Source organism: Rhinopithecus roxellana, chromosome 10, assembly GCF_007565055.1.
Source record: "Rhinopithecus roxellana isolate Shanxi Qingling chromosome 10, ASM756505v1, whole genome shotgun sequence".
Lineage (NCBI taxonomy): Eukaryota > Metazoa > Chordata > Mammalia > Primates > Cercopithecidae > Rhinopithecus > Rhinopithecus roxellana.
In genome coordinates, this window is record NC_044558.1 from 8995677 (window position 1) to 9022222 (window position 26546).

Consider the following 26546-nt stretch of genomic DNA (forward strand, 5'->3'; position numbering starts at 1 on the left):
GGATTACAGGCGTGAGCCACCACGCCCGGCCACTTTTTTTTTTTTTTTTTGAGACGGCGTTTCACTCTTGTTGCCCAGGCTGGAGTGCAATGGCGCCATCTCGGCTCACCGCAACCTCCGCCTCCCAGGTTCAAGTGATTCTCCTGCCTCAGCCTCCCAAGTAGCTGGGATGACAGGCATGCACCACCACGCCTGGTTAATTTTGTATATTTAGTAGAGACAGGGTTTCTCCGGGTTAGTCAGGCTGGTCTCGAACTCCCGACCTCAGGTGATCCACCCGCCTTGGCCTCCCAAAGTGTTGGGATTACAGGCGTGAGCCACCGCACCCGGCCAAAAGTCTCAACTTCTTCCAGCACCAACTCAAAACTCCAAAGACCAGGATCTAAATCAGACACAGATGAGACTCAAAGGTTTGCTTCATCCTGAGGCAAACTGCTCTCCAGCTGTGAACCCGTGAAATCAAACAAGTGAATGTGCTTCCACAATACAATGGTGGGACATGTATAGGATAGATGTTCCCATTCCAAAAGGGAGAAATAAGAAGAAAGGAGTTGCAAGTAAGTCCAAAACCCAACAAGGAAAACAACACGACTCGAGATTAATCTTTACTTGATGCTGATCTTGTGAACACAGAGGAGCAGAGTATGTTTAGTTTTGGGGGAACCTCCATATTATTGATTTCTAAAGTTTCTTTAGCTAAGGTCTTCAACGTATTTTTTAAGTACCCGATAATGTCTCTGTCTTCCCCATTAAACTGTAAGCTCCTTGGCGGGTTTATTCATCTTTGTGCTTCTAGCTCCGTGCCAGGTGGTCAATACTGTGTTAAATGAATAAATGGCTGGTACTCTGATTTGAATATTTGCCCAAGAATTAGAACTCTTCACTAGAACCTGATCTTCTACCTAAAACCAGTCACGAATTTTTACTTCTCTAAGCCTTTTTTTTTTTTTAAGACAGAGTCTCGCTCTGTCACCCAGGCTGGAGTGCAGTGGCGCAATCTTGGCTCACTGCACGCTCTGCCTCCCGGGTTCACGCCATTCTCCTGCCTCAGCCTCCCAAGTAGCTGGGACTGCAGGCGCCCGCCACCATGCCCGGCTAATTTTTTTGTATTTTTAGTAGAGATGAGGTTTCACCATGTTAGCCAGAATGGTCTTGATCTTCTGACCTCGTGATCCGCCCGCCTTGGCCTCCCTAAGGCTGGGATCACAGGCGTGAGCCACTGCACCCAGCCAAGCCTTTTTATTAGGGACATAATATTCACTCCTAGATTGTTTGCCTGTCCCACAGTCTTTGAGCTCCTTAGGCTGAGATTACTATTGAAACACTCAGGATTAAAATACTAACGTCTTCATCTTTTCCTCCAAAATCTTTCTTGAATTTAAGAAATTCAAAAGCTGCTGTGTTGGAAATCATTCAGGAATTGTCATGGATTTAGGTTAAACAAAACAACACAGCAGTTGTGACATGGAAAACCGATCACTTGAGACAGGTCTTCCTTTTCTGTTTTCTTGTAGCTGGGTCCTCCTCCCTGAAATCTCCTCTCCTGTCTTCTGTGATGCTGGACTTGTCTCTTTCCTCTACTTTTTCTCCATCCTTTTCTGAGACCTCAAATTACAGTGTGTCTGCCTGTAGCGCTCTTTTCTTTTTTCTATATAATGTTTAACTGCATCTAATCTATTATCTCTATATGGATGATTCCCAAAACTTAATCTCTGGCTCCCAAGCTTCATGGCTGTGCTCCAGCTGCCTCTAGATCTCTCTCTCTGGAGAGATTCAACGTGCCTGAGACTGGGACTGCATTTCCTCCACATCCCAGCATTCTCCCTGGGAACCCATCTTTACTCCTTCTCCCCAGGCTCCCATTCGTCACTCACCAAGTGTTTATTGAGCTCTTGCTGTGTGCTAGCTGCTTAATTAGCTGGCTAACCCAACAATTCAAAAATCACCTGCCAAGCCTACAATATGCAGTCTCCCACAGCTCTCCTTTTGCGTCTGCTGTACGTATGGTTTCCTAGAGCTGCGGAAACAAAGTACCACCAAGCTGGAGGGCTTCAAACAACAGCAATGTACTTTCTCACAGTTCTGGAGGCCCCAAGTCCAAGATGAAGGTGTTGGCAGGATTGGTTCCTTCTGAGGCTGTGAGGAGAAGCTGCTCCAGGCCTCTCTCCCCACATCTGGTGATTTGCTGGCCGTCTTTGGCATTCCTAGACTGCAGAACGTCACTCAGTCCCCAACCTTCATGTGGCCTCTCTGTGTCTTCGCACTGTCTTCAAAAAGACAGCGCATATCTGTCTCTGTGTTCAGATATCCTCTAAGGACATTTTCAGAGGAACTGGAAGTTAGGACATCAATATATCATTTTGGGGCGACACAGTGGAACCTGTAACACCCAGTTATCTCTCCTTTGCTTTCAGATGTCTGTCTTTTCTGGGCACAGTTAGTCCTCTGGGCTGCCTTTGCCCAGCACTTTTTTTTTTTTTTTTTTTTTTGCTCCGAAACGGAGTTTCGCTCTTGTCACCCAGGCTGGAGTGCAGTGGTGTGATCTTGGCTCACTGCAAGCTCCGCCTCCCGGGTTTAAGCAATTCTGCCTCAGCCTCCCGAGTAGCTGGGATTACAGGCGGGCACCACCACACACAGCAGATTTTTGTATTTTTAGTAGAAACAGGGTTTCACCATGTTGGCCAGGCTGGGCTTGAACTCCTGACCTCGTGAACCACCCACCTCGGCCTCCCAAAGTGCTGGGATTAAAGGCATGAGCCACCGTGCCTGGCCTGCCCTGTACTTCTTTTAGCACCATTAGCTTCTGTCACTGCCTGGGTATCTGTAGCCCTGCTGGGTCAGCCGGGACTATGTCTTTATCTTTCCACCCTCAGGGCCTAGGATAGTACACATTTCACACTGCCAGGCATTCCTCACTGCCTGGATGGACGATCATTTACATGAATGAATGGATGGGCAGACGGACAGACAGATGGATGGATGGAATAACTAAGGGAGTTTGTCTTGATTTACCTTGCCAGCCTGAGATCCCATAATTCCCATTCAAGCAGTCTGTCCTCCACCAAATGTTTGGCTTCAGTTCTCCATACTCTTCCCTTTCTCTGTCCCCTCAAGTTCCGGTTCCAGCCCTCATCCAAGGCCCAGCTCACGTTTCGCTTCAGTGCGGCTGCCTCCCCCGAGATGTTTGCCTCGTAATCTTTGCTTCGGCTTTGGATAATAGTAATTTACCCCAGAACTCTTTTGTTAAAAGGGACCTTACATATGGACTAAGACCAAAATATCTGTGTTGGATCACTTGAGAACATTTAAAAAATTACTACAGATCACTGAGCCCTCCACTTATAGATTCTGATGAGCAGGTCTGGGGTGGGTCCCTGGAATATGTACTTTTAAAAGCTTCCCCAGGCAATTGTGATACTCAGCCAAGTTTGGGAACCATGAATCCAGTCCAACCTCCTCGTTTTACTTATGGGGAAACTGAGGTCCAAAATTGTTAAATAATGTTCCCAAGATCACTTAATTGGTGGCAGACCCATCCAGTTATGTGGTTATGTCCTAGCTTTTCAGTCAGATGTGAGCAGTTCAGAAGCAGTGCCTGTATTTTGCTCATCTTTGTGACCTATGTAAGTACCACCTGTGCACCTCAGTCAAGCCAGGCCATTCGCAGTAAGTGCCACTATTAGTGACACAATGGTGGCTACACTGCATGCTCCCAGAAGACAGATGCCAAGTCTGTTCATACTAATTTTTATTTCCGGCACCTTGCACAGTGCCTGGCATGTAGTAAGGTGCTTAAAATTGATCAAATGAACGAAGGATCTGCTATATGCCAGGCCCTACAGTAGAAGCTTGACAGACATCATCTCATTTCGTTTATTCCAACTACAGCCCTGTGAAGTAGGCTTTCATATTCTCATTTCAAAGACGAGGAAACAGGGCCGGGCACGGTCACACCTGTAATCCCAGCACTTGGGGAGGCCGAGGCGGATGGATCACCTGAAGTGCAGGAGTTTAAGACTAGCCTGGCCAACAGGGTGAAAGCCCGTCTCTACTAAAAACAGAAAAATTAGCCGGGTGCGGTAGCATGCACCTATAATTCCAGCTACCCTGGAGGCTGAGGCAGGAGAATTGCTTGAACCTGGTAGGTGCAGGTTGCAGTGAGCCAAGATTACGCCACTGCACTCCAGGCTAGGTGACAGAGTGAGACTCCGTCTCAAAAAATAAATAAATAAATAAATAAATAAATAAGAGGAAACAAGACCAGAGGCTAGGTCGTCTGCTCTATGTCATGCAGAAAACAATCAGTGTAAGTGAGCTCTAAAGCCCACTGCTCTTTCTGCAGTGCTGCACGATGCCCATGCTCCACCCTCCGTGCTCTTCAGAAAGCTGGGGGTCACTTCAAAACAATGTGTGGGGAGAGGTATTCAAAAGCCCCAAATGTTTAGAAGCCTCAGTTTTGTTCTCAGCTCCAACGTAGCCTTGCTGCTCCGTGAGGTAATATAAAAGGTAGTTCTACTGCAACTTGTATTGTGTATGCTCTGGAACATTCAGTACTCTTACCACTTGCATGCTTATATGTGTGTGACTCAATACTATCAAAAGCTTTACAAGTATTTCATCCTCTTTCCCTTGTTGTTTTTTTGTTTTTTTTTTTTTTGTTTGTTTTTTTTTTTTAATGCTGTTAAAATTCTCCTCCCTTTGTAGGGCAGCAATGCCAGGACTAGGGCAAACAGAGTTCAAAGAGTGTCCCGGCATGAACTGTTCTAATACCAGGTTTCAGATATGAGCTAATGGCTGAGAAACCGGAGTCAGGGATGTGAGTTGGCCCCACACACCTAGTCCCCTGCCCAGACCATTTGCGCAGTGAGTGGGTTCTTTTATACCAGAGGCGTTGCGTGCCAGGGACCCAGCCTCTAAAAATGACAGGGCTCTGACTCCACTGTCAGGCATGAGAGGGAGACCGAAGTCACCACATCCCAGAGACTGAGTTTCAGCTTCGCCATCTGAAATGTTTCTGTTTTTCTTCTTTCCAATTTGATGTTTTACTTGGATGCTGGCCTTGAGTTTATACTCCATGTAGACTGTTTCCTCGTTCTTTGTGGGCTCCTTTTCATGGCTGTTGCTTCCTCAATCGGTCCTTCCTGAAAGGCCAGTCTCAGTGGTGTGGGAATGAGTATGAGAGACCTCGCTCTAGGTGCTCGCATGGAACTTCCAGTCCCACAAGCTGACGCCCCGCCGTGTCCTCTGTGGCTGCTTCCACCCTGCCCCTGCAGCTTTCAAATATGTCTATCATTTCTTTCAAATTCTCACTTATCTTCCCTTCTTTTTTTAAATTAAAAAAAATGTTAGAGGCAGGGTCTTGCTGTGTTGCCAGGCTGGAGTGCAGTGGCACCACTGTGGCTCACTGCAGCCTTAAACTCCTGGGCTCCAGAGATCCTCCCTCCGCAGCATGCCAAGTAGCTGGGACCACAGGCGTGCACCATCATGCCTGTTTCATTCGTTTAAATTGTCTTGAACAGAATTACATTCATAAGGGTTCTGATCTCATAAATAACCCAAGATTCCTTGGTGATGAAGCTGGACTCACAGAGCCACCTCCTAGAAAGGCCACATTGAGGCCTTGGGGGAGCCTAGGGAACCTTGGGGGAGCCTCAGAACTCCAGGCTTAGGGTGGCTAATGATTCTTTTCCTCCTCTCTGTGCCAGGGTAGCAAATTGCATATCACAGCAGATTACTTGGAAGATAACTAAATGAGATATAGGGATAAACTCCTTGGGATCCTGGGATAGTGATATCCTAGTGTTGGATTTCATAATATGCAGCCACTTTTATGGTGAGGGACTTGGAAACCAACTGCTGTCAGAATTATTGAAGGTACCAACATGAGGCCAATATATGCAACATACACAAAACCTACTTATAGTAAAATTCCAAACACCATCCACATTCTTTTGCAGTATAATACTAAACTGGTGCTGATTAAATCTTACAGAAGTCTGTAGACCATAAGCTGGGTTTGAATTTTTTTAAAAAATAAATTTTCACTGTAGCAATATGTTTAATGGAATCTGATCTATATTACTTCTGCCAAGAAGGAATTCAAAATTACCAATTGGAGTCAATGTGGTAGAAACCTCTCATTCTCCGGAAATGGACAGGGAAGGGGGAGTCCTTAATGAAAACACTGTGTCAGTAATTTTTGTGGCTTAAGATCGCCACGTGTAGTTCATGGGTTCAGAATTGATTCTCAGAGACAGGGTGTTGTAGTGGAAAGAGCACAGGATTAAACATCAGGAACCAGATTTACCCCTAGTCCCGTAACCCTGGGTAATTTACCTGACTTCTTTGTGTACCCATTTCCTCACCTATAGGAATGGAGGGATTGCACAGGGTGCAGTGGCTCATGCCTGTAACCCCAGCACTACTGGGAGACCAAGGTGGGAAGATTGCTTGAGGCCAGAAGTTCAAGGCTGCAGTGAGTTCTCATACTGCCCCTGCATTCCAGCCTGGGTGACAGGGCAACACCTTGTTTAAAAAAATAAAAATAGGCCAGGCACGGTGGCTCATGCCTGTAATCCCAGCACTTTGGGAGGCCAAGGTAGGTGGATCACCTGAGGTCAGGAGTTCAAGACCAGCTTGGCCAACAGGGCGAAACCCTGTCTCTACTAAAAGTACAAAAATTAGCTGGATGGTGTGGCGTGCACCTATAATCCCAGCTACTCAGGAGGCTGAGGCACGAGAATCACCTGAACCCAGAAGGTGGAGGTTGCAGTGAGCAGGGATGATGCCACTGCACTCCAGCCTGGGTGACGAGAGTGAAATTCCATCTCAAAAATAAATAAATAAATAATACAAATAAAAACAGACAAAAAATAATAAAAATTGAGGAATTGGGCTACATAAGTGGTTTTTGAGACAGAACTTTGAGACAGTTCTTACTTAGGGGCCAGTGGAGATCCCTTTTCCTCCCCAATTTTCAACTACATAAATGTTATTTATTTATGTTCTACTTCTTTAAAATTTTTTTTTTTTTTTTTTTTTTTTTTTTTTTTTTTTTTTTTTTTGAGACGGAGTCTCGCTCTCTCGCCCAGGCTGGAGCGCAGTGGCCGGATCTCAGCTCACTGCAAGCTCCGCCTCCCGGGTTTACGCCATTCTCCTGCCTCAGCCTCCCAAGTAGCTGGGACTACAGGCGCCTGCCACCTCGCCCGGCTAGTTTTTTGTATTTTTCAGTAGAGACGGGGTTTCACCGTGTTAGCCAGGATGGTCTCGATCTCCTGACCTCGTGATCCGCCCATCTCGGCCTCCCAAAGTGCTGGGATTACATAGGCTTGAGCCACTGCGCCCAGCTAAAAAATTTTTTTAAAAAAACCACTGGACTAGCTAATTCCTACTCCTAAACCTTTGTGATTCAATATAAGGTCTACCCATCAAATTGTTTAGACTGCTGGATGATACTCATGTTTTTAGGAAGGGTTGCTACACCCAAAGCCCAGGTCAGCCAGTTTCTGCATGTAGGCAAGTTCCTGAGTTAGGACTCTTGTACTAGTGTACAATCCAGAAGTTGTACTGGGGCAGCAGGGAAAGAATTCTTATCAGTGAGTGTTTAGCCTGGTTGTACACAGCAGTTACCAGAACAATTAAGAAAGACAAAGTTCTCCAACACCTTGATCGTCTCTGGTAGACAGCTTTGGAAGACACACATACAGTCTACTTCTTCGAACTTCCTAAGCTGTGGAAGAGAGATTCAGTGTCTGTGGTATGAAATGAGGTCTGAGAATTTTATCCCATCAAACTGACAGGGTAATTTTGAGATGGGGCCACAGGAATGGTAATACTAGGGCAATATTTGCTTGTCGTCAGTTGGACCTCTTCTTGACATACTGCTCTTTCTGACCCCAGTGATTCTTTCTGGATCCCCATCTAAGGTGTCCCATTCCCCCATCCAGACTGACTCACCATCAGGAATTGTCCTCTGTTCTGAAGAGGCTCAGCCAGTTTCGTTTGCCTTCTGTTCAGCTTCCCTCCATCTCTTATCCCCAGTCCTCTGTAAATCCTTTTTCCTTCATAAAGTATTCCCTGATTCATGGAAGTGAAATGATCCAGCTTAGTTTACAAAACCAGGAAATTATTCCTCTGGACCAGAGAGAGAGAGAGAACAAGAAACAACAACAAAAAACCCAAACAGAATCTATAAAGGGAAGACAGATATATGCTACATTGTTCCCATTAAAACGGAAACCCCGTGGGGAGAGGAAATGCATCTGTGGAATGTATAGTGGATTTCTTTCACATATGGGCACTCAGTAAACATTATTAATGAATGATAATGATTTGTCAAGTGATTGAAATTGTTTCAGGGCAGGAACAGGGAATGAAATACGGAGACATTCCTCTATCTCATGGGGAAATTGCTAGGCAGGTCATCCAGATGTATTTTCTTTGGGGAGTTGTGAATTCCTTTTGTGTCCAGCTATCACTATGTAATTATATTTTACGTTCTCAGTAATACATATCATCATTATACATGTCATCATTTTATGTGTATATATACAATACCCCTACACATGTATATATGTACACATGTATATATTTATATGTATAAAATTAAAGTGTGGAACTTCTAGCTTCCTGTCGAAGAAGCTTGCAAATTGCTATTCCATCCTAACAAGTAAAAAGCTGAACAAACTGAAAAAGCAAGTCTCCTTGGATCCATAAGGTCTCAGAGTAAACCACAGTCCCCAAAACTGGAGAAACCGGCAGGAGAATGCAGCTTCGCAAGGTACCGGAGCAGAAGCCCTGGGCAGCAGCCTCTGCAGGAGCAGTGCGGAGGCGGGGAAGCCTGAGCTGTCATCACCAAAGTGCCGGAGGCTCAGAGCGGGCAAGTTAAAGATCCACAGGAACCAAGTCTCTCCCTCACCTTCTGGAGCTTCCCCGAGTTCTCACAGTGAATAATGGAGAAAAATCCCCTCGTGCCTCCTGCAGTGGAAAGAAGAAAAAGGACCGTTTTGAAAGAGGCTGCAGCACTCTGCCCTTCCTAACAAGGTCGCCTCCCCTAACCCCACTGTGGCTTTATCAGCACCTAACTGACCTGGGGCAAGGGAAACCCCCACGCCAGCCCGCTCTAGCCAGCTTCCGGCTCACTTAAGGTGGGGGTGGGAGGGAGGACTGAGACTCAGCATTTGTGAGTGTCCAGCTGAGGGGCACAGGCTCACCAAAACTCTGAGGCCTGATTGTAGACTACAGAATAGACCTTCCCACCACACACTCATGGCCTCTCTACAGCAGTTGCCTTCACCCAGTCAGAGCCGCTATCAAGAAAAACATATAAGACATACTGAAAGGTAAATAGGGCCTGGCACGGTGGCTCAAGCTTGTAACCCCAGCCCTTTGGGAGGCTGAAACTGGCAGATCACCTGAGGTCAGGAGTTCGAGACTAGCCTGGCTAACATGGCGAAACCCCATCTCTACTAAAAATACAAAAGCAACAACAACAAAACTTAGCCGGGCGTGGTGGCGGGCGCCTGTAATCCCAGCTACTCCAGAGGCGGAGGCAGGAGAATGGCGTGAACCCGGGAGGTGGAGGTTGCGGTGAGCCGAGATCGCACCACTGCACTGCACCCTGGCAACAGAGCGGGACTCCGTCTCAAAAATAATGATAATAATAATAATAAAATGAAATAAGAGGCAAATAACACACGTTGAAGAGACAGAGCAAGCTTCACAACCAGACTCAGAGACAACAGGGATGCTGGAATTATCAGGCGGGAAATCGAACCAACTCTGATTAATGTGATGTAATGGATAAAGTAGGCAGCATGCAGGAACAGGTGGGCGATGAAAGCAGGGAGATGGGAATTCTAAGAAAAAAACAAATGAAGTGGCAGAGAGCAAAGCACAGTGACGTAAATGAAGAATGCCACTGATGGGCTTTGATGGATTTGTGGACTGGACACAGCAGAGGAAAGGATCTCTGAGCATAAGCTTATCTCAATAGAAACCTCCACATCCGAAAAGCGAAAAGAAACCCCCCCACACACACACGCACACACACACGCGTGCACACACACACAGAACAGAATATCCAAGAACTGTGGGACATCTACAAAAGGTGTAATGTGTAATGGGAATACCAGAAGGAGAAGAAAGAAGAAATATTTGAAATGGTAATGACAGATTTCTCCAAATTAATGTCAGACACTAAACCACAGATCCAGGAATCTCAGAGAATCAGGACAAATGCCAGAAAAACTACACCTGGGCATATCATTTTCACTGCAGAAAATCAAAGATAAAGAAAAAATCCTGGAAGAGGCCAGAGTGAACAAAGCACATTACCTGTAGAGGAGCAAAGAGAAGAAATGCATCTGACTTATCTCAGAAACCAGGCAAGCAAGGAGAGAGTGGAGTGAGACGTCAGGGTTGAGAGAGAAAAACCACCAACCTAGAACTCTGTACCCTGCACAATTATCCTTTAAAAGTAAAGGAGAATAAAGACTTTTTCAGACAAACAAAACTTCAGGGAATTTGTTGCCAGTAGACCTGCCTTGCAGGAAATGTTACAAGAAATTCTTTAGAGAGAAAGAAAATGCCATAGGTCAGAAACTTAGATCTAAGTAAAGAAAGCAGAGAAGGAATAAGTGAAGTGAAAGCCAAATAATAACTTATTTTTCTTATTCTTACTCTAACAGATAACTGTTCAAAATAATAGCAACAATGTATTCAATTATGTACCCTCACATATATACTTATGTATAAGGGAAATGAGTGACAACAATATTACAAGGGATGGGGGGAGGAATTAGGATTGTGTTGTTATGATAAGAAACTCATACTACCTGTGAAACCCCCTCTCTACTAAAAATGCAAAAATTAGCCCGGCGTGGCGGTGCGTGCCTGTAATCTCAGCTACTCGTGAGGCTGAGGCAATAGAATTGCTTGAACCCAGGAGGTGGAGGTTGCAGTGAGCCGAGATCACACCATTGCCCTCCAGCCTGGACGACAGTGAGACTCCGTCTCAAAAAAAAAAAAAAAAAAAGACAGATTGTCATAATGGGTCAAAAAATAAGAGCTAGCTATACGCTGTCTACAAGAAACCCACTTCAGATATAAACTGTGCTTCTGTGAGGTCACTTTAGGCTGACCAGCAAAAGGCAAAGTCCTGAGACATGGAGAATAACCCAGAATAATTATCTTTAATAATATAAAGCATAATTATAATCTCACAAGTATTTTCATAGGATTGAGCTATAAAGAATACATTGACGTTTTTACAGAACAAAAAGAAAAAGCTGGTGCATCTTTATCTCTGTACATGCGAATTTATATAATCAATGCTTGTTTTGCTTCTCTTTTTTCTCCTTTTCATTCTCCTTTCCAGGTTGAGGAAAGGTAGTGGTTGTTTGTGAAGTGGTCATTTCCTTTTATCCACTTAATTTATGATGTTTTCTAACTCTCTCTCTCTCCCTCTCCCTCCCATTCCCTCTCCTTTCTCCTGGCTTCGCCTCTTCCTTCTTCCCTCTTCAACCCCACGCTCTCATGTGCTAAATAAGAAACTGCTTGGTTCTTTATAGTTGTTGAGCATAGCTCGTCCTAGAAGTTTTTTTAATGCTCATTTTTTTTTTTTTTTTTTTTTTTTTTTTGAGATAGAGTCTCGCTCTGTCACCCAGGCTGGAGTGAGTGGCGCAATCTCGGCTCACCGCAACCTCCGCCTCCCGGGTTCACGCCATTCTCCTGCCTCAGCCTCCCGAGTAGCTGGGACTATAGGCGCCACCACTGCCCCCGGTTAATTTTTTGTATTTTTAGTAGAGACGGGGTTTCACCGTGTTAGCCAGGATGGTCTCGATCTCCTGACCTCATGATCTGCCTGCCTGGGCCTCCCAAAGGGCTGGGATTACAGGCGTGAGCCACCACGCCCGGCCTTAATGCTCATTTTATGTTGTTCTGCAGAAAAGATCACTGCCAAAGAGCAGAGCCACTTTTGTTGAAGGCTGTGCCACTCACCCACAGTCCCCTGTGCAAAGGAAAGGAGGCTCACACAGAGCCAAGGGAGGGCAGGGCACACCACATGCCCACTGCAGAGCCAGCATGCCCCTCAAGAGCTGCACTGCTTCCCTCAGACCCACTGAGCTCCTTCGCAAGGAAGCTTTCCAGACAAGAAGGATGCTTTTTTGAGGTTCACACTCTTCCTAAGAGAACCAGTTTGGCTGTTGTTGCATGTTAGAAGTTGAATTTTTTCCCCTCTGGTCTAAGCCCTGCCCAGCTTTGTCTAGTGTGGGGTCCCGTCCAGAGAAGACCTGTTGTCCTAGTTTGTGTTCGTACAGAAGCCCACCCTGAAACAGTGACTCGAGGGCCAGTAGATTACTTGTGACATGAAGGAGCTACTGATGAGAGAGTGGGCAAGTGAGACAAGGAAGGGAAGACAGCCAGTCAGGAGAGGGTTATCACTCCAGTTATGGCTGTGGCCATTGGAGCCAAACCTGCTGGGGAAGTCAGCCAGGGTAGAACATATGTCCTTATACGACAGCTCCTGCCTGTCCCTGGTTGAGGGCTGTCACAGGGAGCACTCATCCCTGGTATCTCCTTCCTACCAGGGTGGGCAAGAGGGCTCCGCAAAAACATGCAGGAGCTGGTGGTCAGAAGGTGGGGTCTTGTGCCTGAAGGGTGAAGGTGGAAAACGTGGGTGGGCACGGCTGTGTGCTCTGCCTGCAATACCTGCCTGCTGAGCTGGAGCTGATTTCACGCCGTGTGATGATTCCCTGTAGGCTTTCCTGGGTCTGATGGTGAGTAGAATGTCTAGCATTTTGTCTGGTTTTGCAAGTGAAAAATGTGAGGCACAGGAAGGGCAGTCAAGCTAAGGACTAAGTGAGCAAAGCAGAACAGAACGCAAGTGTCTCAATCACTTTTTCCCATTTTAGTCAGAGCATACACTGAATAGTCAGTGAATGAATCTTTGATGGCGTGATCATGGAGACCAAGCGGTAGCAATTCTCCTCGGTCTCTCTTGATCTCCCCTTTGGTGGTCCTCCCAGGTGGTGTGGTAATGATGGGAGGAGCAGTGATGGTGTGGACCAAGTCGCCCAGTGTCGCCATATAATGCAGCTCCATCTACCCTTGTCTGCTGCTGCTCCAGGTGAGCGGTTCCTGCAGGACAGTGGCAGGTTAAATAGGCCATTATTGTCCATAGTCCTTTCTCTGTGTGGCATGTGTTTATCACTAATAATCGGTCATTGTTATGACTCCCTGATTGCATGGTCCTTCAGCCACTATTTTAGAATCTTGTGTCTATCTTATAATTTATACATGTACTCATGTATCAAAAGCATGCTATTGCATGGCAATAGGTGTAAAATACTTTTTTTTTTTTTTTCTGGTGGTTTTGTTTGTTTGTTTGTTTGTTTGAGACGGAGTTTTTGTTCTCGTTGCCCAGGCTGGAGTGCAGTGGTGCGATCTTGACTCACAGCAACCTCCGCCTGCCAGGTTCAAGCGATTCTCCTGCCTCAGCCTCCAGAGTATCTGGGATTACAGGCATGCGCCACCACGCCCGGCTAATTTTGTATTTTTAGTGGAGACGGGGGTTTCTCCATGTTGGTCAGGCTGGTCTCGAACTCCTGACCTCAGGTGATCTGCCCACCTTGGCCTCCCAAAGTGCTGGGATTACAGGCGCGAGCCACCGTGCCCAGCCGGTGTAAAACACTATTTTCTTAGTTAGCAAAGCTTAAGCAACACACCTCATCAGTTTCATAAACAGATATAGTGCTTTTGAAAAAGAGACTTGAAATATCCTAATCATACATGTTGTTTATTTGACTTTAAAATGATTACCTTGGGACAGAGACACAGCAGTTATCAAAGAGTGACTTTTTTTTGTTTTGTTTTGTTTTGTTTGAGACGGAGTCTCGCTCTGTTGCCCGGGCTGGAGTGCAGTGGCCGGATCTCAGCTCACTGCAAGCTCCGCCTCCCGGGTTTACGCCATTCTCCTGCCTCAGCCTCCCGAGTAGCTGGGACTACAGGCACCGCCACCTTGCCCGGCTAGTTTTTTGTATTTTTAGTAGAGACGGGGTTTCACCGTGTTAGCCAGGATGGTCTCGATCTCCTGACCTCGTGATCCGCCCCTCTCGGCCTCCCAAAGTGCTGGGATTACAGGCTTGAGCCACCGCGCCCGGCCTAGAGTGACTTTTTAACAGAGGCTGGGGTTGTCATCGATTTCTCACTAGCAAGGTTACTGCAAGGTTGTCCCTATCCCATTTGAAGTCACTACTAATAGCTCCATCTGTCTTCCTCAAGTAAGAATCAGCTGAGCTAATGTACTGAGTGTATCAACTCCAGATCTTCCCATCTCCTTGTTCCTCAAATATTGACTGAACACCTACTATATACCCAGCACCTCCCTAGGTGCAAGGAGTACCAGAATGAAGACAGTGCTGTGCTCTAGTTCCTGGAGACCCCACACCCCCAAGCCTGTTATTTCTATGAATTGTTAAGTTCCTTAACTACAAATTCCCACCGAGGGAATTAGGAGGCTTCACCACCAAGGATGGGGAGGGGTGACTGAAATGATGAGCAACAAGAGAAGTGGCAGTCGCGTTTATGCGGGGGAGTCAGGAAAGGCTTTGGGGGACAGTGAAGAAAAAAGTAGGATTTACATGCAGATAGGCGAGGATAGAGCATTTTAAGTGAGAGTATGACAATTCATGCAAGCTAGTGTTGATCGAGGGAACTTTCTAAATACCTGTATGAGGCGTAATTTATGTACAACAAACTGCACTCATTTAAAGTGCACAATATGGCCAGGCGCGGTGGCTCACGCCTGTAATCCCAACACTTTGGGAGGCCGAGGCGGGTGGATCACCCGAGGTCAGGAGTTCAAGACCAGCCTGGCCAACGTGGCCAGACCCTGTCTCTACTAAAAATACAAAAATTAGCTGGGCCTGGTGGCGGGCGCCTGTAATCCCAGCTACTCTGGAAGCTGAGGCAGGAGAATCGCTTGAACCAGGGAGGCGGAGGTTGCGGTGAGCCGAGATCGCACCACTGCACTCCAGCCTGGACAGCAAGAGCGAAACTCTGTCTCAAAAATAAATAAATAAATAAATAAATAAATAAATAAATAAATAAAGTGCACAATATGGTGAGTTTTGACAGATGCATACCCCCATGAAATCAGCACCACAGTCACAATACAGAACATTTCTTGGCTCCCAAGAGTTTCCTGCTGTACATTTGCAACTGGACGCAGGCTATGTGTTAGTGCCAATCATGTGCCCCTTTCAACACAAGAGCATTTTGATTTGTTTTTTTTTTTGTTACCAACTAAGATGCCCCAGGCACCCTAGTCCTTAGGTCTGAGTCCATATACTACTAGACCACCAGGGCCAGGGCCCCCCCCCCCCCATTCCCAGAGAGGCTGTGGTCTATCATTGGACGAACGGTGACTGCAGGGGCTCAGTGTAGGGGATGGAGCGGGGGGTGGCAATGGAGAGGAAGACAGAGCCAGGTTGTCGAGGGTCCCGGACAGCATGCAGCAGAATTTAGATTTTAACCTATTGGCAACTGGAGATTGTGACCAGGAAGTGATAGAATCAGATTTGTACATTAGAAAAATTACTCTTGGGACCTGGGTCAAAATGAGAAATGGTGAGGACTGACTGAGGGCAGTGGCGGCAGAGGGAGGGGTGGAGAGGAGATAATGCAGTCAGAATCCAGCAGGCAGAATTGACGGAGCTGGGACTGTCCTTTGGGCACAGGGTGTAATAGGAGAGAGAAGAGTTATTCATAACTTCCAGGCTGAAGTTGTGTGGTCATCCAGGCAGTGCCTTTTATGGCGGCTGTAAATCTGGGCAAGTAGAGTGATTTAGGAGGAAATATGTTTAATTTTCGGCTCCTATGTCTGTGGGATACACTCGTAGAGATGTCTTATAGTTGAGTCTGTGGGTCCAGAGGTCTGGGCTGAATATTTGAGGGTCTTTAGCATTTCAGTGACACTTCACCTAAGAAAACTGACTCAGAGCCTTCCAGAGTACAAGGCACAGCGCTAGAAATGCAAAGGTAAACGCCGGCACCATCTGGGAGGCGTTCTCTGACCCCTGGACCAGGCAGGGCCTCCTGATTTGGGTTACATTAGTATCTGGTGTTACATTTTTTTTTTTTCTTTTTTGAGACGGAGTCTTGCTCTGTCGCCCAGGCTGGAGTGCAGTGGCGTGATCTCGGCTCACGGCAAGCTCCGCCTCCCAGGTCCAGGCAATTCTCCTGCCTCAGCCTCCCCAGTAGCTGGGACTACAGGCGCCATCACCACGCCCGGCTAATTTTTTTGTATTTTTAGTAGAGACGGGGTTTCACCATGTTAGCCAGGATGGTCTCGATCTCCTGACCCCGTGATCTGCTCGCCTCAGCCTCCCAAAGTGCTGCGATTACAGGTGTGAGCCACCATGCCCTGGTGTTACATTTCTTGTCTGTCTTCTCCACAAGACTGTAAACTTTGTTAGGCTGGAACCAAGGTCTGTTCGTCGCTGTATCCTCAGCCCCTATCACGGGACAGGGTGCCTCGTGGAAGCACAGCACATACGTTCAGCCTTGTTAGCTGAAAGCCACCCCAGCCACACACAACTGGGGGGTCCTTCTAGGGAAAGCAGTGATGTAATTAGGATGTAACATTTTGGGGCCAGAAGAGCCAATACCAGAGCCTCAGGCAGCTGAGGGGCACAGAGGTGGCGATGGAAGGCTGCACAGTGTTCAAGCCAGGACTTAAAGGATGAGGAAGTGTTCTCCAGTCAAACAGAGAGGGAAGACCATTGTAGGTCCATGGGTACAACATACATAAATGCACAAAAGAGTGAAATGAGGCCGGGCACAGTGGCTCACGCCTGTAATCCCAACATTCTGGGAGGCCAAGGCGGGTGAATCACCTGAGGTCAAGAGTTTGAGACCAGCCTGACCAAGATGGAGAAACCTCGTCTCTACTACAAATACAAAATTAGCTGGTGTGGTGGCGCATGGCTGTAATCTCAGCTACTCAGGAAGCTGAGGCAGGAGAATCATTTGAACCTGGGAAGCGGAAGTTGTGGTGAGCTGAGATCGCACCATTGCGCTCCAGCCTGGGCAACAAGAGCGAAACTCCATCTTTTAAAAAAAAAGGAGTGAAATGGTTGTGTGTGACCGGAATAAGAGGCTGCGATTCAGGAGGATGAGAACTGGCAGGAGATGTAGCTCGGGGTGTAATTGGGACCACTGTAATGGGGTTGGGACTTTGTTCTTTATGAAACAGGAAGTTAGTGGACTTTGAAGCAAGATAGTCATACGATCCTGTGACATTTTTAGGATGAAATCTCTGGGGATAGAATACAGGGATGGTGAAACCTGCCCCCTGAAAAATGCAGTTTCGGCCAGCATCCAAGTGATTCTCCTGTGGGTCATCCAGAGAGCATACCTGGAGGAACAGCCATGTGAATGGAGGCTGGGGTGACAGTAGGCTGGTGGCAGCGGTCTGGGTGGAGGCTAGGGTGAGAGGAGGCTGGTGGCAGCGATGTGGGTGGAGGCTAGGGTGAGAGGAGGCTGGTGGCAGCGATGTGGGTGGAGGCTAGGGTGAGAGGAGGCTGGTGGCAGCAGTGTGAGTGGAGGCTAGGGTGAGGGGAGGCTGGTGGCAGCGATGTGGGTGGAGGCTAGGGTGAGAGGAGGCTGGTGGCAGCGATGTGGGTGGAGGCTAGGGTGAGAGGAGGCTGGTGGCAGCGATGTGGGTGGAGGCTAGGGTGAGAGGAGGCTGGTGGCAGCGATGTGGGTGGAGGCTAGGGTGAGGGGAGGCTGGTGGCAGCGATGTGGGTGGAGGCTAGGGTGAGGGGAGGCTGGTGGCAGCGATGTGGGTGGAGGCTAGGGTGAGAGGAGGCTGGTGGCAGCGATGTGGGTGGAGGCCGGAGTAAGGGGAGGCTGGTGGCAGCGATGTGGGTGGAGGCTAGGGTGAGGGGAGGCTGGTGGCAGCGATGTGGGTGGAGGCTAGGGTGAGAGGAGGCTGGTGGCAGCGATGTGGGTGGAGGCCGGAGTAGGGAGGCTGGTGGCAGCGATGTGGGTGGAGGCTAGGGTGAGAGGAGGCTGGTGGCAGCGATGTGGGTGGAGGCTAGGGTGAGAGGAGGCTGGTGGCAGCGATGTGGGTGGAGGCCGGAGTAAGAGGAGGCTGGTGGCAGCAGTACAGATGGAGGCTGGTATGAGGGGAGGCTGGTGGCAGGGATGTGGATGGAAGCTGGGGTGAGGGGAGGCTGGTGGCAGCGATGTGGGTGGAGGCTAGGGTGAGAGGAGGCTGGTGGCAGCGATGTGGGTGGAGGCCAGAGTAAGGGGAGGCTGGTGGCAGCGATGTGGGTGGAGGCTAGGGTGAGAGGAGGCTGGTGGCAGCGATGTGGGTGGAGGCCGGAGTAAGAGGAGGCTGGTGGCAGCAGTACAGATGGAGGCTGGTATGAGGGGAGGCTGGTGGCAGGGGTGTGGATGGAAGCTGGGGTGAGGGGAGGCTGGTGGCAGCAATGTGGGTGGAGGCTAGGGTGAGAGGAGGCTGGTGGCAGCGATGTGGGTGGACGCCAGAGTAAGGGGAGGCTGGTGGCAGCGATGTGGGTGGAGGCTAGGGTAAGAGGAGGCTGGTGGCAGCGATGTGGGTGGAGGCTGGAGTAAGAGGAGGCTGGTGGCAGCAGTACAGATGGAGGCTGGTATGAGGGGAGGCTGGTGGCAGGGGTGTGGATGGAAGCTGGGGTGAGGGGAGGCTGGTGGCAGCGATGTGGGTGGAGGCTGTGGTGAGAGGAGGCTGGTGGCAGCCGTGTGAATGGAGGCTGGGGTGGGGGAGGCTGGTGGCAGTGGAGACGCCTCAGGAGGCAGGGACAAGGACAGCAACTGAGAGCTGGTAAAGGCCACCCTGCTCAGTAGCCAGAAAGTTTGCAGAAGCTTCTTTTGAGGGATCTGAAATTCAAGTTCTCAAATGCCTCAGATCATCAGTGTTCAAAAACCTCAGGAAGCTTTGCAGTCCTGCCTCGTGCCTGCTTGAGCAACTGGATGTGGGCAGGAGGCTGTGGGAGCGGGCCATGCCAGCAGAATCCCGCCTTACTCTGGAGATTTACTCGGGTCACAGCCTGTGGTATCCCGAGGGTCATTTCAGTGTCATGTGAGTATTAGTGTGGCTATTGGAAAGGATTTGGTACGAGTTTATTTGAAAAGTTAGGAGTTTTTTTTTTAAATTATCTTTGATAAATTTAGTAGAATATTTTGAAAGCACTTTTTAGCCAGTAATGAATGAACAAATGGCTCCTGAACTAAATGGAGGGATCTAATCACATCATCTAAGTACAACAGTATGTCTGAAAATATCTCTGCTTGTCTTTTATTTGCCCTTTAAAGTCTGTGCAAACAAATGTGAACGGCCTCAGGACTCTAAGAATAATATTTTTCTATGGATGTGTATGGACAGATAAACAACACCCCAAGGGAGAAAAAACTTCTATTTAAATAAAAATAAAGATCCCCTACAGCTCCATCCTCCTTTGCTCACTGGGTTTGCTTTATTTCACTCTGAGATAAAAGTAGTTTGGATGATTAAGAGTGGAACAAAAAGAAAGTATTTATGTCTGTCTAATCTGTCTATCTCTATCTATGTAATCTATCTTATCCATCTAAGCTTATCTGTCTGTCTTATCTATTGACCTCTCTGTCTATCTGGTTTTGAAAAGTCCACGTTGCAGCCATCAGTAGTCGATCTTTTGCATCCCTGGGGTTAATGGTTCTTTGAGCAGACACTGACACTGTGCCGCTCAGGATCCTGTGGGGAAAACACCCTCTTCCTCATTGGTCAGTGCTAATCCTGTGCTCACGCTCTACTCCCCCTTGGAATCTCCTGTCTGAAGCCCCTGCAGGCCTCTGGGATCCTCCGAATCAGCCCTCTCCAACTCCAAGCACACTGGGATCCTTGCCGCAGGAGGTTGCTGTGGGCTTCTGCCCATGCTGTGGGTCGCGAACTGCAGCCGACAGGCGTGGGAGCTTAGGAAGGCACCTGGTGGCTTCTCGGTAGGAAAATAGTGTGGAGTGTGTGCGATCGCGTTTGAGGAAGCGTCATGAGAGGGTCACTGTCTCTGTGGTAGTGTCCTTAGGGAACTGTCTTTGCCTGGATCCTGGGGTCAGGTTTGGCATGAACTGTGACCTTCCTCCCTCTGCAGGATCTTCAGTAAAAAGGTCCTGTCCTGAGGAAGTGCTCAGAGGCACTTCTCTTGCTGATGAAGCCTGCCTGCATGTGCGTTTTTGTCCTCATGGAGATGCACATGACAAATTGCATGCGATGCCTCAGCACAGCGCAACAGGTTTTTTGTGTTTACACTTAACTAGCCTTGGACAGCGGGAGGAAGCCTTAAATATTTCCTTTTCTTCTCACAAACCCTTTATCTAATAAAACAAAATTACTGCAGATGAAGCAGGGAGTGATTCAAATTGTCATTTAAATCAAGGACCTGGTTTGGTTTGGCCTCCCTGGGAGTTTTTAGCTGGATATAACGTTTTAGCTATGCTGATTTCGTTTTAGCTGCGCTGATAACGTCTGTACGGGATAAACCGACCAGGGTAGAAGGCAGGGTGGCAGTGCCCGTGGTGGGGTGCAGCGCGGGGGCGGGCAGTGTGGGTCACTGAGTGCTGGGCTGGCCCCTCACTCCTCCATATATCTGTACCAGTAAAATCAGGTTGAAACTGACATCAAGGGTAGCTTCAACAAGGCAGGGAGAGACCACGAGGGCAGCAATGCAGAGGCTGTCACCTTCAGGAGCTACTGCTCGGGGACTGAGAAGGAATTCTGTCTTGAATACATGTTAATCTCAGTTCCCGCTCCTTATCTGGACTGGCTGGCTCCCTTCTGCGCCAAGAATCTGAAGCCCAGCTCTGTAAAGCAGCAATTCCCAACTATTTTCCCCCTAAAATACACGAGACGCACTCCCATGGGGCATATCTAGATTGCAGGCTGCGGTACAGATAAATCAGGCTGTGGCTTGGGCGCAGTTCCCAGTAAAACCCCACTTCTTTCTCTCCCACTCAAGAAAGCAGACCTCCATACGAGTAAGCGGGAGATGGTGCTCTGTCGTCCCAGCCCTTGGCGTGGGACTCGGCCTGTAAAAGCTGCCAAATAAATATTTACTAAGTGAAAGATAGCCCTGAATCCACACTAATTTGTATTTTTTAAAAGTCATTCATAAACTTTAGCATTTTAACTATTAGTTAGTAATTAATCCCAATAAACCGGCAGGATTTTGTGATTGTGAAACTGTTGCAATGTGTTGGCCAGCAGGAATATTTGTTAGCATTTTTATGGGATCTTAAAGTCGTCTTAGCTGTGTCACTGATAAAGCCAGCCACAGGCTTTATCAGTCCTGCCGTTGGCTGTCAGCACTGCCTGGATAAACTCCTCATCCTTCCCAGGGAGAAACTTCTAGCAATGCTTAAGCAGGAGGCCAGGGAAGAGAGAATCTTGATGCTGCCTGCTTACCACAGGCCTTCTGGAGGCCTCTGCCCTGTGTGGACAAATGCTTCATTTCAAGATCGTATACAAATCAAGAGCAAGCGTCTCCTAGCAGCGCTGAGTGTGGGGCGCTTGCCACCTCAATGCTGTTGGAACTCTGGAGTTCGGGCCAAAGGATGCAGCCCCTCCTCGGGGGAGGGCAGTGGGGTTAGGTGAAGATTCAAGAGCTCCTCTTTGCCTTGTCATCTAGTTGTCCTATTCTGGGGGAATTTTAAATAAGGATTAAAAAAAAAAGGACTTATGTATTATTTTAAAGAGCAGGCTTAAATAGGCAAGCATATTTTAATAAAAATGATTTTTTAACCCTGCAGTGTGGAGACTGTCCGTCAAATACAGTGATGGCCATTATCACTCCCCTGCCCCTGCCCCCAGCCTGGAGGAAACAGAGTGCAGAGTTAGAATGGTTTTAGAGCATTCATGGCTGCCGGGAGATGCCCGAGAGGGCTTTGAGGGCAGGGCAGGGTGAGCAGGGAGCTCACCGCAGGAGTGCAGAGATCACCCCAAGCAGGGTCTGCAGATGCTGACTTCAGGAGACCAGGCATAGAGATGGCAGGTGAAACAGATAAATATGCCCCAGAAATGACGGGAAAAGAGTGAACCGGGATCACTTAGACATCGGAAGCGATACAACAAAGGCTGAAGATATTTGAGCAGGATTTCAGTGTGGATACGCTCTTGGCTATCACGCACGTAAACAGAGGAGCTAACGAAAACACTGCAGAGAAGCACGGCTCCATTGCCCCTGTAGTTCCCCCACCTAGTGTGACTGGGAGAGGCTGATACTTGTTTTCTCCGTGGATTCGGGGCATTCCCCACCTATTTTAGGTATGCCAGTTTGACACGATGAACTTCAGACTGATAACATTTCATCATTGAGATATAACTTCCTTCTGTTTTTAGACACTGAATAAAATTTTCTTTAACGGGGAAGCACATATTTTATACTTAATTCTAATTATGTTCATCTGGTTTTTTTTTTTTTTTTTTTTTTTTTTTGAGACGGAGTCTCGCTCTGTCGCCCAGGCTGGAGTGCGGTGGCCGGATCTCAGCTCACTGCAAGCTCCACCTCCCGGGTTCACGCCATTCTCCTGCCTCAGCCTCCGGAGTAGCTGGGACTACAGGCGCCCGCCACCTCGCCCGGCTAGCTTTTTGTATTTTTTTAGTAGAGACGGGGTTTCACCGTGTTAGCCAGGATGGTCTCGATCTCCTGACCTCATGATCCGCCCGTCTCGGCCTCCCAAAGTGCTGGGATTACAGGCTTGAGCCACCGCGCCCGGCCGTTCATCTTGTTTTTTGAATTATTTAGCTACCTCTAATAGACAGTCAAAGATGATTACATTCTACCATACTAACATTGTCAATGACCCTGAAAGACCTGAGATGCATTGCTGCTACTATTTTATCAAATTATTGTTTCTAAAATGCTGTTTTACTCTTCTAGTAGGAAGAGTGACTTTTAAAACAATGGATATTGGCCGGGCATGGTGACTCACACCTGTAATCCCAGCACTTTGGGAGGCTGAGGTGAGCAGGTCACCTGAGGTCAGGAGTTCAAGACCAGCCATGGTCAACGTGGTGAAACCTCGTCTCTACTAAAACACAAAAACTAGCCAGGCATGGTGGTGCGCACCTGTAATTCCAGCTACTCGGGAGGCTGAGGCGGGAGAATCGCTTGAGGGGAGGGGGAGTTTGCATTGGGCCGAGATCGCGCCATTGCACTCCAGCCTTGGTGACAGGGTGAGACTCCATTTCCAAAAAAAAAAAAAAAAAAATGTAGTTATCAATTTTTTGTTTTTGACCAAAAGTATTTCAGGAACTTTGAAGAAAGGACCTGAAAATTATTACTCAGGCTGGTATTTAGTTTGAAATGTATGCTGACTTTTAACTCTCAGAGCTCAACAATCTAATCCTTGATCATTCCAGAGTGGGTTTAGGAATTTGTAGTCATTTCCTTTTTACTAGGTATTTGCATACATCACTAACCAGCTGGGATTAGAAGGAGCAATCTCTCCATGCTGAAATAGAACCATGAGAACCCAGGGCCAGCTTGAAATGTTCATCCTCATCGATTAATCCTTAGTGAGCACTCATGCATGGATGACCTCAAAGAAGGTCCTTTGCCATGTGCAGGAAGACAAACTGCCTTCCGCAGTGTACATTCTTAAAGGAAGGTTCCAGTAGACGGATACACATAGTTCACATTTGAGGTTCCAATAGACCGATACGCATAGTTAACACTTTGTATTTTTAGCCATGTTTTGCCCCAAGATTAAACATTTGGAGTAAGGTGGACATTTGCTCAGTGGCGAGGGAAGGGTCAGTGTGTATAACTAGGAAGAAGGCGCTCTGGCAGGGTTGGGAACGTGACCTCTTGCCCTCCAAAGCCTGGGATGCCCAAGTTAATGCCTCCAGTCTTGCAGTGTATGGACACAGAGCGAACGCTCCCCTCTGAATACAGACCAGAGGTTAGAGGTTAATGAATGGGTGCTCTCTCCACACTCGGGACCCCGTTCAACAGTGGTTTTATACATAAAGGCTTAAATGGGGTCAGAAAAGGACCCGCATATTGCTTCCAAACTCTCTACATCTTTTTGAAGCAATAGTGTTCAAAGATGACATCCTTCCACCTGGGAAGAGAGAGATGAAGCTCTTGTGCTTGGAGAACTGGATGGCTACTCCTAGCTCAGTGTGTCTAAAAGCAGGACCGAATGGAAAACAAAGTTGGGGGGAGGTCCTTGCTGCCCCCTATTCTTCTCTAGTAATCCCTTAAAAAATAATTGCGGACCCCAACCTCTGGCCTCCAGCACATTTTCCACTTGATTAGAGGCCTTTGTGAGGTGGGGAAAGGGACCTGCAGACTTGTATATTGTGCCGGGGCCTGAAATGTCCAGCTGGGAATTTTTCCCATCAAAAGGGGATTTTAGTAAAACCATTATCAGGGGCTTAGAGGAGAAAAGCTGTTGAGTGCAAGAGAGGGGCAGATTAGCATTAGCGGGCTTGTTTTTGGCACCAGTGGAAGAGTGGGAAGGTGTTTGCAGCCACTTGCACACAAGTTCCTTAGTTTCTCTGCAAGTTCCTGGCAGGTACCGAGGTAGGAATGAATGCAGGAGTGGAACTAACAGGCTCGAAAATGGCACAGGGAGGCCTTATCTCTGAGGCATCACATGGAAAGCAGCCCAAATCAGGAAGGACGGCACGGTGGTGTTGATACCTGCTTCGGTGTGTAGATGGCCGTGGGACTGGCCTCCTTGCTGTTATATATGGCCACACCACCTGGAATGCCCCGCCCGCAACACTCCACCCGTCTTGACAGTCTCCATAGACGGCGATAGGAAATTCAGAAACTGGGAAGTGGCCATGCTGGAGTCCTTTAACGGGCAAATGGACACCTTTAGGGTGGGGGGTGCGGGTGCTGGTAGGGGCTAAAAGAGTACAGAGGAAGGTCAGGAAAGCCGCAGCAGTGGCTGTCAGCCTGCGAATCAGTGTCCGGGCTATGTGGATTTGCAGACTGAGCCACGGGAGCCTCCGGGGAAGAGGGTTTGGGGAAGGTCACCTAAAACAGAAACGTGCATCTTCGTGGGATTACTGGAGCCCTCAGCCATACCTTCCTCTGCAAAATGGAGCACAGAAACCGGAGTCGCAGAGGCTGGATGGAGAATGTTGAAACCGGTAGAGTAACTGCTGCCTGAAGGGTCCCTGTGAGGAATGTCGGAGCCGGCCTGCCCCGGAAGCACTTTTTCCTATTTGTCCTCTCTACACTGTTGCTCTAGCTTGTCTTCCTGGCAAAAACAGGTATGGATTACAACAATGTTGGTCCTAACTGCTGTGCACACAGAGCTGGAGTGAGAGCCATTTGTCTCTGCGTGGGACACTTTCAGGCTTGCAGTACTGTCACCTCAGAGGTCTCAGTCACAGGAACACCCTCACCACCAGCCTGGTGGCCACATTCGCAAGAGATTTGTCTAAAGTCAAATTCAAACAACCACAGAAAGACGGCCTACCTTCTTGAAAATGAAGCCCAGGGCCGGGCGTGGTGATTCACGCGTGTAATCCCAGCACTTTGGGAGACTGAGGCGGGCAGATCACCTGAGGTCAGGAGGTCAAGACCTGCCTGGTCAACATGGTGAAACCCCATCTCTACTACAAATACAAAAATTAGCCGGGCATGGTGGCAGGTGCCTGTAGTCCCAGCTACTCGGGAGGCTGAAGCAGGAGCATTGCTTGAACCCGGGGAGCAGAAGTTGCAGTGAGCTGAGATTGCGCCACTGTACTCCAGCCTGAGCAACAGAGTGACTCTGTCTAAAAAAAAAAAAAAAGAAAAAGAAAATGAAGTCTAGGAAAGCTGTTCTTGGAGGCTGTGAAGAATCAAGGAGCAGCCCTCCCAGTCTCCCAGTTCTTCCAAGGAGCAGCTTTAGGAACTGCTGGTCCTCAGTGTTCACACATTCCCCTCACTCAGTTCTCATTCTGGCTCTTCAGCCAGCCCCGGTTTCTCCTTCTTGGCTTTGTACGGGCTGATACATGTTTTCTTTTCTTTCCTTTATAACCTGTATTCTCTGGGGTGTCTTCCCTGAATCTGTATTCTTTCAGTGTCGTCACTAAGCATGGCATATTTCAGCTATTACTTTCCAAAAGTTGCCCAGGGAGATGTTCTGCTTTCATAAGACCTTCATAGATGGTGCCAGGAATGTAATTTGCCTCACGCATAGGCCCCAAGTCCCTGAAACTTTTCCTGTTTTATTCATTCTCTAACCAGAAATGACCTCTATGTTACAGAGCTTACAAGCTGTGGCTCCTCTTGCCAATACAGCTTGGTGGAAGCACCCGCAGGGGGTAACCGCCTCCACCTTCTTTCCCACTTCTACACCTGCCCTTCCCACTCACACTTTGATTCCCTGAGGCCAGGCTGTTGAGTACCAGGAGGGCAAGACCCGAAGGCCTCTCCTGCCCTCAGCCTCTCTCTTCTTGTGCCTTTCTACGGAATCTGGCCATATTGGCTCAGAAATTCTTTTTGTAAGTTCTGCTACCTTGTTCT

At 48.1% G+C, this 26546-nt stretch overlaps 1 protein-coding gene across 10 annotated transcripts in view; it reads right to left on the bottom strand.

The window, feature by feature from the left end:
* Nucleotides 1-226: 226 nt before the first annotated feature.
* Nucleotides 227-26546, bottom strand: part of FBXL14 (F-box and leucine rich repeat protein 14) — a 38063-nt gene continuing 11743 nt past the window's right edge. For 2 of the 10 annotated variants that reach the window (XM_030938973.1, XM_030938978.1), the window contains exons 2-3: nucleotides 8918-8976; nucleotides 7252-8076 (exon numbers count right to left, since the gene is read on the bottom strand). In XM_030938973.1, the coding sequence (XP_030794833.1) occupies nucleotides 8031-8076; nucleotides 8918-8976 (105 nt within the window). In that variant the 3' untranslated portion in view covers nucleotides 7252-8030. Of the gene's footprint in view, nucleotides 383-1069; nucleotides 2333-7250; nucleotides 8134-8184; nucleotides 8977-26546 lie in introns of those variants that run through there. The other 8 variants (XM_030938979.1, XM_030938977.1, XR_004059586.1 and 5 more) reach the window with 7 other exon arrangements.